This window comes from Asterias amurensis, chromosome 9, assembly GCF_032118995.1.
Source record: "Asterias amurensis chromosome 9, ASM3211899v1".
In the NCBI taxonomy this organism is placed as follows: Eukaryota; Metazoa; Echinodermata; class Asteroidea; order Forcipulatida; family Asteriidae; genus Asterias; species Asterias amurensis.
The window spans coordinates 5237265-5251462 of NC_092656.1; the positions used below are offsets into that span (position 1 = coordinate 5237265).

Here is a 14198-nt window from a genome sequence, read left to right on the forward strand (position 1 = left end):
TTGCTAAGCATAGAAAAGTTTTGCTTAACAGAGATAAGTTACCAGCCAAAATAACATTAAGTTGACATTGTTGTGACTGGTGCCCCGCTAATTTGTTGTTTACCAAATAAATTCGTCAGCTTTATGAAGTTGGGCCCCAATGATCCCATATAGCGTGCCCAGCAGAAAGTTGTGCTTGGCAATTATTTTGTTTCTGACAGTAAATGTTACCAAGGAACCAGTCGAAAACACTTTACATCTAAGCATTTTGGCTGATAACCTGTTTCTGCTAAGCAATGTTTTTTTTCTTGACAGATTTATGAAATGGGCCCATGGCTTGATGCTCATTTGGGAAAATCTGTCAGTTTTTATTATCAGACTAAAATATGGTTATGTTAGCATTGATGGTTTCTTTACAAATTTGTAGCATTTTTTACAGATTTTATTTCATCAACATTTTTGAAGCTGTGTGGAAAAATTACTGACTAAATTGTCCCCTTTCATTTTTCTTTGATAACAAACAAACCAAACAAGACGCTTGAGGGCGGAAACTGACATCACCACCGGCGATTCGACGAGAGAAACGAGAAAATTGTCATCCCTGGTAGTTTGCCAACTTTGACTGCATTTAATTAGACAGAGGAACCAATGAAAACTCCCCTTGTTCACTGCATGCATTGCCGTACACACACAGTGCACCGGCCGTCCGTGTGTACGTTTGGCAATGCGCTTTTAGGCTCACTTCCGGACTAAACCGCTTTGGAAAACATAGTGAAACAACACATTATTTACTGGAAAGTTTTAATGAAACTTCGCCTGTGAAAATGCTGTTTTCATACTGGATATAATAGGTACAAACGTTTGAGGTTTATCCGTGTGGCTGTTACTGTTCTTCAGGACTGCAGGACTCGTTTTCTATAATAAAAAAAAGAAGGCGGCGTTTGAGTCGAACTTCGACGACCGATGCCAAATGGCCATGGACTGCCTGATTTTCACTCCCGTTTGGCCCGGTAAGAATTGTTCTGGGGTTGTGCGGACGGTGTGGTTTGCGGTGGTTTGTGATGGGTGCAGTGTAGTCGTATTTAATGACCGTGCCTGTGGAATTTTTGTGCACAATGTAGTTTTAAAGATGTTACTTTAGTTTTTAGTGGAGGAATAATCTGAATAAACAGTGTGAGCGTAATTTTGTTTCATTGTCATTCCAATTGTGTCTATTCATAAAATGAATTTAATTTAATTTTAAATCTTACTTTTTGCAATTCTTGTTGTTTGCTTTGGGTTTGGCTGTTGGGAAAAGTTTCCGTATGGCGCCACCACTTTTTCATTCGATATGAAATAACAAAGTATCTAATTTACCTCAATGAGATATCCTTTTTTGTAAAAATTAGTGAAAAAGTGGTGGCGCCATACGGAATCTTATCCGGCTGTTGTTTGTATTCTTCTGGGCATGGCTAAAGTTTGCCAAAGAAATCAAATAAATTAAAATCAAATAAAGTACATGCATGGCTGTTGTAATTGTATTTACTATTATAAATTTGATCGCAAATTGTCCCAGGAAATATTTTTGTTTTAAAAATCAAATTCTCCTACATGTCAAATAAAATTGTTAGTAGATAAGTAGGCCTATAAATTAACAATGATTAGGGATAATTTTCCATATGGCGCCACCACCTTTTCACTCATTGTTACAAAAAAGGATATCTCATTGTGAGGTAAAGTAGATACTATATTATTTCATATCGAATTAAGTGGTAGCGCCATACGGAAACTTTCCCTTTTTAGTTAAACTTGTGAAATGTGCAAAAATCACTGATAAAAAATAGAAAAACGAATTCTGAATTCCATATCACACTGCCACCTTGTCAAAGTCATTGTTACCAAAAGCAATATCACATGAGAAAATACTATTTTATTTCATGATGAATTTAAAAAGTTGCAGGCAGACACTAGACCAATTGCTTAATATATTAAATCTAGGAATTTCTGTTATTGAAGTATAATGTACCTGGGCTAGCTAACCTTGTGAATGATTTCCCTTGTTTCGTATAGCAAAATTTCACCAGAACATTTCATTTGCTTATATATAATAGTATTAGTACTCCGTTGTGCACAATACGTTGTTCCCTGCCCTACTACCTCCTTTATATTAGCTATTAACAAATAGAATACACTTTTAGTGTTAGTTTAGTTACGCGTACAAAATGCCAGATTCAATGTTAACACTCTAAAATTTGTACTTTTTGTAGAATAATTATTTTTGGTTAATTAATGTTGGGCCAGGGTGGTGACGTTTGGCTGTTTCTTGCGATAGAGACATGAGCAAGAGTGTTGGCGTAATTAATGACAGCGCCAAAACTGATGAAAAAATGCGGAGACAAAGAAAATGTGATCCATGTCTAGTGACTCCAGATCACTTCACAGTCAGCTGGCTGTGATGATTCACGCTAACTCATGGTTTCTCAGCTTATCTTTCTGAGCTGTCAAACAATCGCAGCCAACTGATAACATCTTACTGTTAAAGACCTCTTGTTCCAGCAGTACAAGTACATCAATATTTAAGGAATAATTCACCTATTGTGAGATTGCTGAAACAACCATACAACCTTGTCAGAGTACTTCCAAGATATTTAAACATTCTGATTGCATTTTTAGTTTCTAAAAAAGAAGAAGAAAAAAAAGGTTCTTATAAACCAAAATACTTAATTTCTGGGGTGGATTTCACAAAGAGTTAGGACTAGTCTTATCTCAAGTTAGGACCAGTTACTCGTCCTAACTTAGGACTATCCATGCAATTTGTAATCTCCTAGGACCTAACTCTTTGTGAAATCGACCCCTGGTCAGTTTAGCAAGTTTACACACCCATGGCACTGCATAGCACAATTTAAATTTTCTTTGTAAAAATGTTTTCAAATTCATAGCTTTACTGTGTTAACAAGCAAACAGTGTACAAAATCCAATCTGGTTTACAAAGTTAAAATCATTCGCATTTCCTGAAAGTTGATACAGTGTACACACTAGTTCTACATAAACACGTACCTCCATCATGTAGGTCACGATCCAATTTGATCCATGTCCGTGGATTAAAAAAGACACAGAGAAGAAAACTGAGGCCAACTGTCTATTGAATTTGATAAATCGTACGACATAAATTATACAGGGAAGTGAGGTCAAATTTTACAGTAATGGAATTTATCTTGAAGTTGCCATTAGTGTGAGTATGATGTTAAAGGGACAGTTTGATTTGTTTAGCAGGGCTCAAAATTGGAGAGAAAATCCACAAGACCACAGGGCATGTTCTAAAATGTTTGTTGTCCCAAAATTGTTGTAACAAGATCAGAACATTGTTTTTAATGAAAACAATTTTCATTTGAAAAAAGTAAGCACTCGGATGCTATTTGAGAAAATAATATATCATTCGTCTTTTTTGGTAGAATTGAAAGGTGTGTATCAGACCCAAAGTCAAACATCGCTTGTTTTTGTTAAAAATATTACACTACGGGTGTTGTTGTTTTTTATTCAATTGAAAAGCACAAGACTGTCGGACTCCTCCGAGTTTACAGGCCCAACTTTAAATTCACTGGTCTTGGACCTTTAGTCCAGTCCAGTCCAGTGTACAATTCGAGGCCTGTTCTGGGGAGAGCGTTATTTTAAAATAATATTCAGAAAATACATGGACACACTTGTATAATGTGTGATTATAAGTAAACAACACTTGATAAGTCACCACTCACCGCTGACTTAAATTTGCACATTGCAGCTACCTTACTGTACTTGTACTTGAAATGCCAGATGTCAAATTTTATTTGACACATTGATCAGACATGTATGTAGAACTGTTTTCCTGGATATCCTAGTGAACTACATGAATACATTAACTTTGTTTACCCCATATACACAGCATTGGATTACTTAACCTTTTGTCATTTTTGTTGTGATAACAGGTTTTCATGTGGCTCTGTTGACATACATGTAATCAACATACTCTATTTTGACAAAACTCACAGTATGATTGCCAGATTTCCTCTTGGCATTGGTCATTCGGTTGACATTTTATGTGAACTGTTCTGAATAAATTCCTGTACCGGACACAGTCATGCAGATCATCATTTGTGAAAGTTATGGTTCTTGTAAAACACCTACATGTAGAAGCGTGCTGTGTGAAGTGGGAGTCGCAGATGGTGAATTTCCTGACAACACTCCTTGAACACCTTGGTGGATTTAGTGGCAATTTCCTGTGGACTACAAAGTGTTGTGTATTTTTATGTTTTGCCAGTAGCCCTTGATGCAGAATTACTGTCCAGGCTCTGAGTTACTTATGTCTCATCAAGGTCCTCAATGCATGGTTTATTGTTCAAGAACTTGGCCCATTGTGCTTGAAGGGACACACTCAATGGGCGATGTGTTAATGGCTTTAAGTACATGCCTGAATAATCTACCTGGAAGGTCCAGTCTAGGAGGTCTGGTTGTGCTATTAACATGTCTAGTCTGCTCATTTACTGTGACTTCATTGTCACTGTTTTGGGGTTTAAAAAGGAAACAAAGAAGTAGGCACAATAGCCAGTAGCCACAACCACAAGTCCTACCCTGTGGTTTTCAATTTACTCTAACAAAAGTGTTTGAGGAACATAGTTATAGTGACTGTGTTTCTGAAACTCATTCTAAATACAAACACTTCTGTGTTAATCTAGTTTTCTTGCAAAGAGACTAATCTGGTTGAAATGTTTTCCTTGTGTTTACTCAGGTATTGTAGCTGTATGTTAAAATGAGTCTTGACTGTGACATCGACAACACAGTGTACCGAGTGCGTGTACACCCAGGATCAGTGGTCCCTGAACGTGGCTGGGTGTCCGTTGAGGCTACCAAGCAGACCACAACAGCTGAGATCCTGCAGACTGTCTTGACCAAGCTCAACCTCAACCAGCATCAGGACAGGTACAACCTCGCAGAAGTCTGCGAGGAGTCCGGCCAAAGTTGCAAAGAGCGCCAGCTCGACCCCGAAGAGTGTCCTGTGAAGCTGCAGCTGCTGTGGCCGAAGGTGCTCTCGGACGACGAGTCAGAGTCGCCGTACTTCTACACAAACTTCCGCTTCTTCTTAAGAAGCATGCACGACAACCTCTCAAGTCGGGTTTCCAACTCCGCGGACTACAACACCATCGACTCCTTTGTGAGTAACTTCTTTCCGCATCCGTCGTCGGACAAGGAATACCATGACCTGTGCAACCTTCCGGACCTCAACGAGAAAACGCTTCTCGGGAATCTCGCCGCTCGCTTCCGCCAGGGGAAGATCTACACGTACGTTGGATCAATACTTATCGCCGTGAACCCTTTTAAGTTCTTCCCGATCTACAATCCAAAGTATGTCAACCTTTATCAGAACCACAGTCTTGGGGAGCTTCCCCCTCACATCTTTGCCATCGCGGATTCGGCGTTCCATACAATGCTGCAGGAGAAGCGTAATCAGTGCATTGTTATATCGGGCGAGAGCGGATCTGGGAAGACGGAAAGTACCAACTTATTAATACATCATCTGACGGCACTGAGTCGTAAGGGGCATGCTAGCGGGGTGGAACAGACGCTGCTGGGAGCTGGACCAGTACTGGAGGTAAGACATAATATCAGAAAATTAATTTGTTTTTATTTTATTTCCATTTTTTATCGGGTAAAGATATGAAATTTCTTGAGAAAAATCAAAGCTATTGCTCTCAATGTCCTTTTTATATATAGCAAGTTTATTAAAACTTTGGGACACTGTTGGGATGTGAGCAATTTTGTTACCTTTACTTGTTAGTTAAGCAACGTACTTGGGAACATGGTCCTCAAAAAGGTTTCAATTTGTAATGTAATATTTGAATGTGCCTTGGGAGTGAGGTACAATACACAATTTTATTTTAGTCATGCAGTTATGTTTTTTTATTTTTTATTTGTTTATATTTTTATTTGAATTTATCAATTATTATTATTATTTTTTGTTTTTTGGGGGGGCTGTTAATTTACCAATAATTTGAATATGTAGACTGTATGATTGTTGTTACATACATGAAAGATCAAAGATTGGGACTCAATTTCACATTATAAGCACTAAGGTTCATCTAAAGATGAGTTGTCAGTGTCACTAGTAATTTGTATTGTGACATCAGACTTTGCTTAGCAGACGATTACAAAGGTTAGAATCAATCTTATCTCTCTGTGAAATTAATTCAATGTAAAAAAAAATAAACATAAAAAAACTGCTTGGAGTAAAATTTTGTCGATGGACCCTTGTCTGGTATTTACATTATTACAATTTAAATTTGCACTACGTGTACTGTACACTCAACCAAGCACAATTACACAATATTTGCACACAGACTTGTACAGTGTATATTTTTACAGTACATGTTTCTTGTTCTTTTTGCCAATATTATTGTTCATTAAGATATTAAAATGTGCTGGTGGTAATAATGGTAAAGCGTACTTGGGTTTTAACTGGTACCATAGGGGAATTCTTCTCACATGCTGGTACGTATATCGGATACGTTTGTTACTTATTCATAGATTAAAGAAAATACAATTAGCTGAATTGCAAACTGCTTAGTGCTTATCATACATGTAGATAGTTTGGGTTATTGTTTTTACACTGGTGGCCAATGGCCAAATTACAGTAAAAATTACAATTATACAAAGATAGTTCACATAAAAATTTTTTTTTTACATTTATCAAAAAAAAAAAGTTTTATTAAAAATACATATAGCCATTGAAAGCTACATAAAAAACTCAAAGAGACACAAATAAACCACCAACAAAACACACAAACGAAAGTAACTCTCTACCAACCAAAAGGACTGAAACTAGATGGTATAAACGGGGAAAAATACCTAATGGCCTGACATTTTGACCCTAGCAGAGTCTTTCTTGAAGGCTAAAAATGAAATAATAATTAAATATACTGAGTTAAGTGCTCCATACGTCATGAAATATTAATTCACGCTTTCTACTGAATGCACACACCGCTTGCTCTCCCACAGGACCCAGTTTCCACCAGCCTCTCAATTTAATAAAAACCTGACCAACGTCTGACCTTGACCCCAACAGGGTTTCAATCTTTAAAGGAAGTTATTGTCTGATACAGCAATAAAATACACACTGTGTTGCTACTAGCAGTGGTCATGAGTTTCATCATTATAACATCCCAATCATGAGCTCCCAGGGCCGTGGGCGAAACCTCCCTTTGTCGCCCATCAACTCAAGCACGAAGCCAGTAGAAACAATCAATGCTGTTTTTAGACTGCTGCGATAAAGTCTCACTGTTTCTTTGTAGTGTGCTGTTTTTCAATGGGCCTTTGTGTTGGGAGAGCTCTCAGTTCAGTCATTGCTCCATGGTTCAGTGTATGAATCTATGAGACCATGGGACAAAGGTGGAAGATAAAAGTAGTTAACATTATCTGTACTGTGTGTTTCGATGACACAAAAGATAAAATATTTTGCAAAATTTAGGGTTCTTGTCTGCAATCTCGTATAAATCTCATAGCTGCATGGCTGACGACTGTTTAGACAGGATTTGTAAAACAAAACACCTCCAAGTTTGCTTTTTTCACTTTACAGAGAAATTTTTTATTCCTACAGTTGAAAATATAAGTTTTAACCCAACCAGTTTTGTGAATGGTCCTCGTGTTCTTAGCAACGTTTGAAATTTATCCACTCCTTGCATTATCTCCTTCCATAATAAATAATACCCCGGAGGCATTTGCCCTTTGTAAATCAATACATTGGCAATGTCAAGTCTTTCTGATGACACTGTTTATCTTTTGGAAGGTTACCGTGTACTGTTGGGGTGTCCTAGCATAGCTTGAGTATTATATCTGGAGCATGTGTAGTGGGGGACAAGCACACGTAACACAACCTGAGCTATCAATCTTGCTTGTTCAAAAACAAATAGAGCGGAGTTTTGAATGGACTGATGTTTATAAAGTACACTTTGTATTTTGCCATTGGGTTTTTATTTGAGTGGATGAACCCAACTGCTTCAAATCTTTTGATGCACTTGTTAAAATAAAAAGACTTGGCGGTACAGCTAGATAATGTGTAATGTGGCTGTACGACATGTAGAGGCAACTAGCCTTCAATATAGGCTTAAAGGGAAGCTACACGTTTGTTTTTCTGTCAAAGACCAGTCTTCTCACTTGGTGTATCCCATCACAACCATGAAATAACAAGCCTGTGAAAATTTGGGCTTAATTGGTCATCAAAGTTGCAAGAAAATGATGAAAGAAAAACACCCTTGTTTGGCAAAGTTGTGTGCTTTCAGAGGGAGTCGTTTCCCACAATGTTTTATACTATCAACAGCTCTCTAATGCTTGTTACAAAGTCAGTTTTTAAGTTGAGTAATTACCAAACGTGTACCTTCTCTTTAACCCTTTTCGCGTGGTAGATTTGAATAAAAGGTGGTACAATGACTTGCCTAGTCACAAATGTTACCACTCAAAATTTGAATTCCTCGGACCGGATCCTTCCTCCATGCTCAGACTAAGGAGGCAGTTGCTATAGTTGTCAAATGAACCAGGGCAAGTTTTGTATCACAACCTCCAGATGAACAAAGCCTAGCCTGACACCATTTTGTACACAAGTTACACTCATTCAAAAATTGTGAATAGTTGTTTGTCATCTCTTATGCAACTAGCAAAAGCTTGTCCCTAATCATCTGACATTATTCAACTGTCTCTTTAGTCTGAGGAATTAAAATTTAGGCGGGAACTTGTGTCAAGTCATTGCACTAGATCAAATCTAAATTTACTCGCTCTGGCTTAATGGTCAACTAACGATCTACAATGTTTTTTTTTGTTTTTTTGGGGGAGGGGGGGCACTTTTTACATTGATATTGAAAACTTGCAATTTAAAGTTTGTGAAAAACTTATTTCCCAGCACTCGGTTGTTATTTGATTTGTCACATGAAAAGAAATATAAGCAAGTCCTGGACGTGTACAATCAAATGTCTTCTCACCAAGACCATCAGAGCAGAAAAATTAAACCTGTTATTCTGCGTTCTTTCTCATTAAGCAAGACTAATTTGATGGCCGTAAAAGATTATGCAAGCTTTTGTTGTAAAGATTAACTAATATTTAAGACCCTTTCAAGGCTATTTTAGAGCTGCAATCTGTGTTTGCTGCACATCCAATTAATATCAGTGTTTTAACATTGATTAGAAATAGAATCATGCAAATCTCTCTCCATGGTTCCAGCGATCCTCCTTCCCCCAAAGACCCCCCCCCCTACTCCTTGATGAAAGCATATCTTTTCCGCCAGCTTGTTGCCAATCAACCGTAGGGACGAGCGCGGCTGTCTTCCACAATGAGAAATCTCAAGGGTTAATCCCTGATGGGACTGTAGAATCAACCCCAAGACAACACGCTGAGCTGTTCGTCTTAAGTCTTGAGATCCACGCCTCTTGGCCCAGACGATATGAATCCCAACTATCTGGTCTAATGAATGGGGTGTTGTATGACAGCATGTAGGCCCTTCGAACTTGGAACAGTCTTTTTAGACTTTGCGTGGTTAATTTAAAGGATTAAAGGGAAGGTATACATATCACTCTTAAAATTAATTACGACATTACAAAAAAATTGGTTCAGAAGCCTAAAGCAGCTTTCTGTAGTGGTAATAAAATATCTTGAGGAACATTTCACTGTGAGGTGGATGTAGAAAGATATCAGTGATTATATGTCTCAAAATTTGAATCTGAGAAGTGTTTACTCAAATTGTATGTTGTATATTTCCCCAATGGACATTTAAGGGCTTAGGAGTTTTTTTACCGAGATATCTTTAAAAAAACGTGACAGGATTAAAACAATCAAATAGTTCCAAAAAAAACAAAGGTAAACTTTGGTTTAATGATCCAGCGTGTATTCCAAAATGGATCTTTAGGCCTAATCCTTTGATTAATTTTGAAAGAATTTATTTTTAAATGTGATTAAGTACCAGTAAAATAGAACTACATTGCAATTAATTAGTATAGTTTACTCAACCATGAAGATGGTCTCTATTTAATGCAATAAAAATGCTGGTATAAAAACAATAATGATAAACCGTATTCATGTAAGATGCTCAAGGCACTTAAAAGACACTCAAGGTGCTCAAATATTTAATGCATTTAATCTTCCTGAGTATAAAGACACAGCTTATCTGACTTTAAACTTTCACAGGTGACTTATCCTTCGTGATAGTTTTGCCTATAAATCAGCATTACATTGACAAAGACCAAACAATGACCTTACCTTTATTTGAATTAGTATTTGTATGGATAGCTTTACTAAGAAAAACCATCAAATATATTTTGGTCCTGTGAATTAATACCCGCCTCTATTACCAATTGGTAGTCTCGCCTAGTTTTTTTCAGTCTTTGCATTTAGAGATGAATATTTTGAGTTTCGCTTCACAGGGCTACTCATTTAGATACTTGATCCCCTACCAGTGTGCATCTAAACCACAGACAAGACCCATTATTAATACATTACTGTCTGGCTCTCGCATACAGCCCCAGTTTGTGGTCTGGGCTCTCAGCAGTTCACTTGTGACTCATTGCGCTAGTAGAATGCAGGAGCAGACCTGAGGGAAACTGGATTCTTGTGGTACAGGAGAATTTTTTTTTGCCATTTATGTGAACTCCGGACTCAGACCACATATTTTTTTTAATTGTTGTTCATAAAACCATGCATGCTCAACACTTCAAATATGTGACTATTCCACCGACAGAGGGCATTCTCTGGAAGCAACAACAACGCTTGTACCAAGACTACATTCACCTTTATGGGAGGGAGATAAAAATCAGGCCTGATACTTCGCGGAGGCAAATTGCCAGGTAGAATTCTCTCACAATTACTAAAGGAAGACTGCCTTGCCCTTACAAGATTTCAATAAAAAACTTTGTATAAAAAGTGAACAGCAGTGTAAATACCACTGACCTAACCTGTGACATCATATGTTTACAAAAGAGCCACAGAACCTGAACTTCCAAATGAAGGACCATATAAAATCTTAAGGTTTTTTGGAGATTGCACTGTCGGATTTTCATCAGCTTTTGATATGAAGAAAGCGGGCACATCTCAAAACTTGTTTACAGGTGAAGCTGTTATTTTTACTACATACTCTTGAATTGAAATTCCCCATATGAGCAGTGTAGTATCTTGCTTGTCTGGTAATGCCCTGAATTGTAAAGGTCACTGTTTTTTTTAAACAAATGTTACATCCTATTCCCATACATGGTCTATTGTCTTGGGATGTAGCCAGTTTTATTGCATCAGTGTAGCCTTGCTGAGATTTTATTATTGACATAAAAATATTCTACAAAAATGATACTCCCACGTATGGTTTAAAGGTATTGTATAGGATTAGTAAGGATAAAAGTTTAATTTCAGTCTGAAAGCTTGCTGGTTATTAAGTCCATTACCAATTTGAGACATAATTCCCTCTGAAATGAAGTCATTCAAGAAAACTGTCTGAAAACCTTTAAAAATAACAGCGGTTTTTGTTGTATAATTAAAGGTATTGGGTACTTGTTGCAACACAAAACACACTTTCCACAGTTTTACATTAAAAACTTACACCGTTTAAAGATAATAATAGTAAGTAGAAAGAGTACCTTAAAATATTAGTTGCTGAGGTGCTGCAGTTTTTGAGAAATGAGTAAACGATGTAATGAAAATACATTTTTACATGCTAAAATAATTTTTGTCTCATGATCACTGAGATGAACATTATTTTCATCACTTTGTTTTACTCATTTCTCAAAAACTACAGCACCTCAGCAAGTAAAATTTTCAGGGAAGTTTGCTACTATCATTATCTTCAAACTGTGTAAGTTAGTGTAAATCTGTGGATTACTTGTAAGTGTTGTTTTGTCATACAAAAAGTACTAGACCCTTTAAGGACACATGAATGTGATTTCAGGCAGAAAATTACATTGTGTATTCAGAAAATTGTGTGTGTGCTCACTTGTGACTCACACAAGGGAATAAACCCAAATTTTCACAGGTTTATTTCATGAAGGTTGATCACACAGACCATAACATTGTCTGTGACTATTTTGTCACCTCTATCATAACTGTTTTACACCTTTTAACTCTGTTCACATGTGTAGTGAACTTCTGCTGATAAATATTATACATGTCTGATTTGTTACAATTATAATGTGCAAGACACATGTCTTGGACCTGAATTTATTATTCTTTACATGATTAAGAGTATGGCTACCATCCATCACTGAAGGGTAAACAAATAATAAAAAATGAAAACATAAAAACCTGGAATGACTAAGGCTCATGAATATTTGTAAAAGGCCACAATGGCCAAGACTTTAGAAAGGCAAAGCCTTCTGTCAGTTTCCTTGTCATGTGTTGGTGAATGCCGTCACAAATCGTAATGAAATAAAATGGTATGATAAATATTCAGTTATTTTGCCAATAGTAGGCCTATACATGTACGTTGGTTAGTACGCTGCTGGCTTATGCATGAAATAACAAACGTGTGAAAATTTGAACTTAATTGGTCATTGAGGTTGCGCGAGAATAATGGAAGAAAAAACACCCTTGTCGCACAAGTTATGTGCTTTGAGTTTCAGATGCTTGAATTCTACATACTGTAGACCTCAGCTGAGGTCTCAAGTTCAATTCTAAAATATTATAGGAAGAAATAACTTTGTTCTCACCCAAAATGTTAATACTATCAACAGCTCTCCATTGCTCTTTACCAAGTAATTTTTTATGCCAACACTTATTTTGAGAAATTACCAATAGTGTCCAAGCCCTTTAACAAAGACTAAGAGGTTCCACTTTTAAAAGAGTACATTCTGAAGTCTTCAATCTCACTTCTGCTTTGTGGTTACCGTCCTCTGTTAACAACATTCCCCTTACAAAGAGGTCATTTGGCGAGTCCAAGTGATCTTGTGATAGTGAGAGTTGACTGTACTTTCAAATTTTTTGGAAAGATATCAAAATATCCAATTACATTTGTATGTCCCTTCTGAATTGGATGTACTTCCCAGAGATAAATTAAACCATTCATGCGTGCATTTGACAATGGTACATTGTACATATCTCGGCCATTTTTTGTCTACATTGTCTGATCAATACAACAAAATGTGCACACGCTCATTTTGTCAATGCGTACCGAGACACAGTGTATGGCCATGTAAGGGTTTACCCCATGTGTATCTCTGTCCTTTCTCTATCAATAGAGAGGTTTCGCAGAGTCGCGGATACAAATACGCATACAGATATTGAACCATACGCGTTCGCGTCAAGTGAGCTGTATAGTTTTTGTTTCGCAAAATTCTAACGGATACCCTCAACTTGAGGCTCAAGAGGGCGCTTTTAACCAAATGGCTGCACCCATGGATAATCGCCATTTTCTCTTTTTCTGAAGCATGGTGGTTAACAAATGTCCAACTACATCCATGTATGATGCCTCTAATAGACATGGTGAAAACCCGGTACATTAAAAAATAACAATCCGCTACAAAAACATGAACAAAATATATTTTTTGTTTACTTATGTGTATGGCGACAGATTCCAGTTTTGAGCGACTATTCTAACTTGTGTACAGCGGTTATACGTCACATAGACCTCAAAAAGTGATGACGTATTATGACGTATCCGTTCACGTAACAGTATCGGTGACTCTGCGAAACCTCTCTTATCAACAATCAACAACATTTATTTCCATACATAACATACATCAACATAAACAATTTGATTTTATAGAGACTGAAACTGTATAGAGGCCATGACCCATTAAAAGCAAAATCTTGTAGGCTGGGATGCCTTGTATAGGCTGGGATGATCAAACAAACGCAAGAAAAAAATGCCAGAGTGGAAGTTTACTGAGACATTAGTGTTCAAAATAGATCTTGTTTTAAACCAACTTTTAAGGTGATTTTAATTTTAATAAAGCTGCAATAAATAAACAAAAACTATCAAAAGACAACTGTAAATCTTTGATTTTACATCATTGAACATAGTTTTTTTTTTTTACTCGCATGCTCCTAATGATGTACATTTATTTTACGTATCTTGGAATATTAAAAGTTACAAAGTTGTAATTTCTTTTTGTTCAAGTAACCTCACCTTTCTCTAGGCACCCTGCTAAATGCAGCAAAACATTATACAACTATATAGGATTTGAGGCATTGCATGATGAGGTATCAATGTATATTTGGTTTGCGGTAACACCATGTGTGTATCTACTTGC

The 14198-nt window shown here is 36.9% G+C and overlaps 1 protein-coding gene across 2 annotated transcripts in view; it reads left to right on the forward strand.

Annotated features, from left to right (window-relative positions):
* The first annotated feature begins 665 nt into the window (after positions 1-665).
* The window catches only part of LOC139941766 (unconventional myosin-IXb-like), a 65733-nt gene continuing 52200 nt past the window's right edge, over positions 666-14198 (forward strand). For both annotated transcript variants that reach the window (XM_071938379.1, XM_071938380.1), the window contains exons 1-2: positions 666-989; positions 4721-5581. In XM_071938379.1, coding sequence (XP_071794480.1) covers positions 4742-5581 — 840 coding nt within the window. In that variant the 5' untranslated portion in view covers positions 666-989; positions 4721-4741. The remainder of the gene's footprint in view (positions 990-4720; positions 5582-14198) is intronic.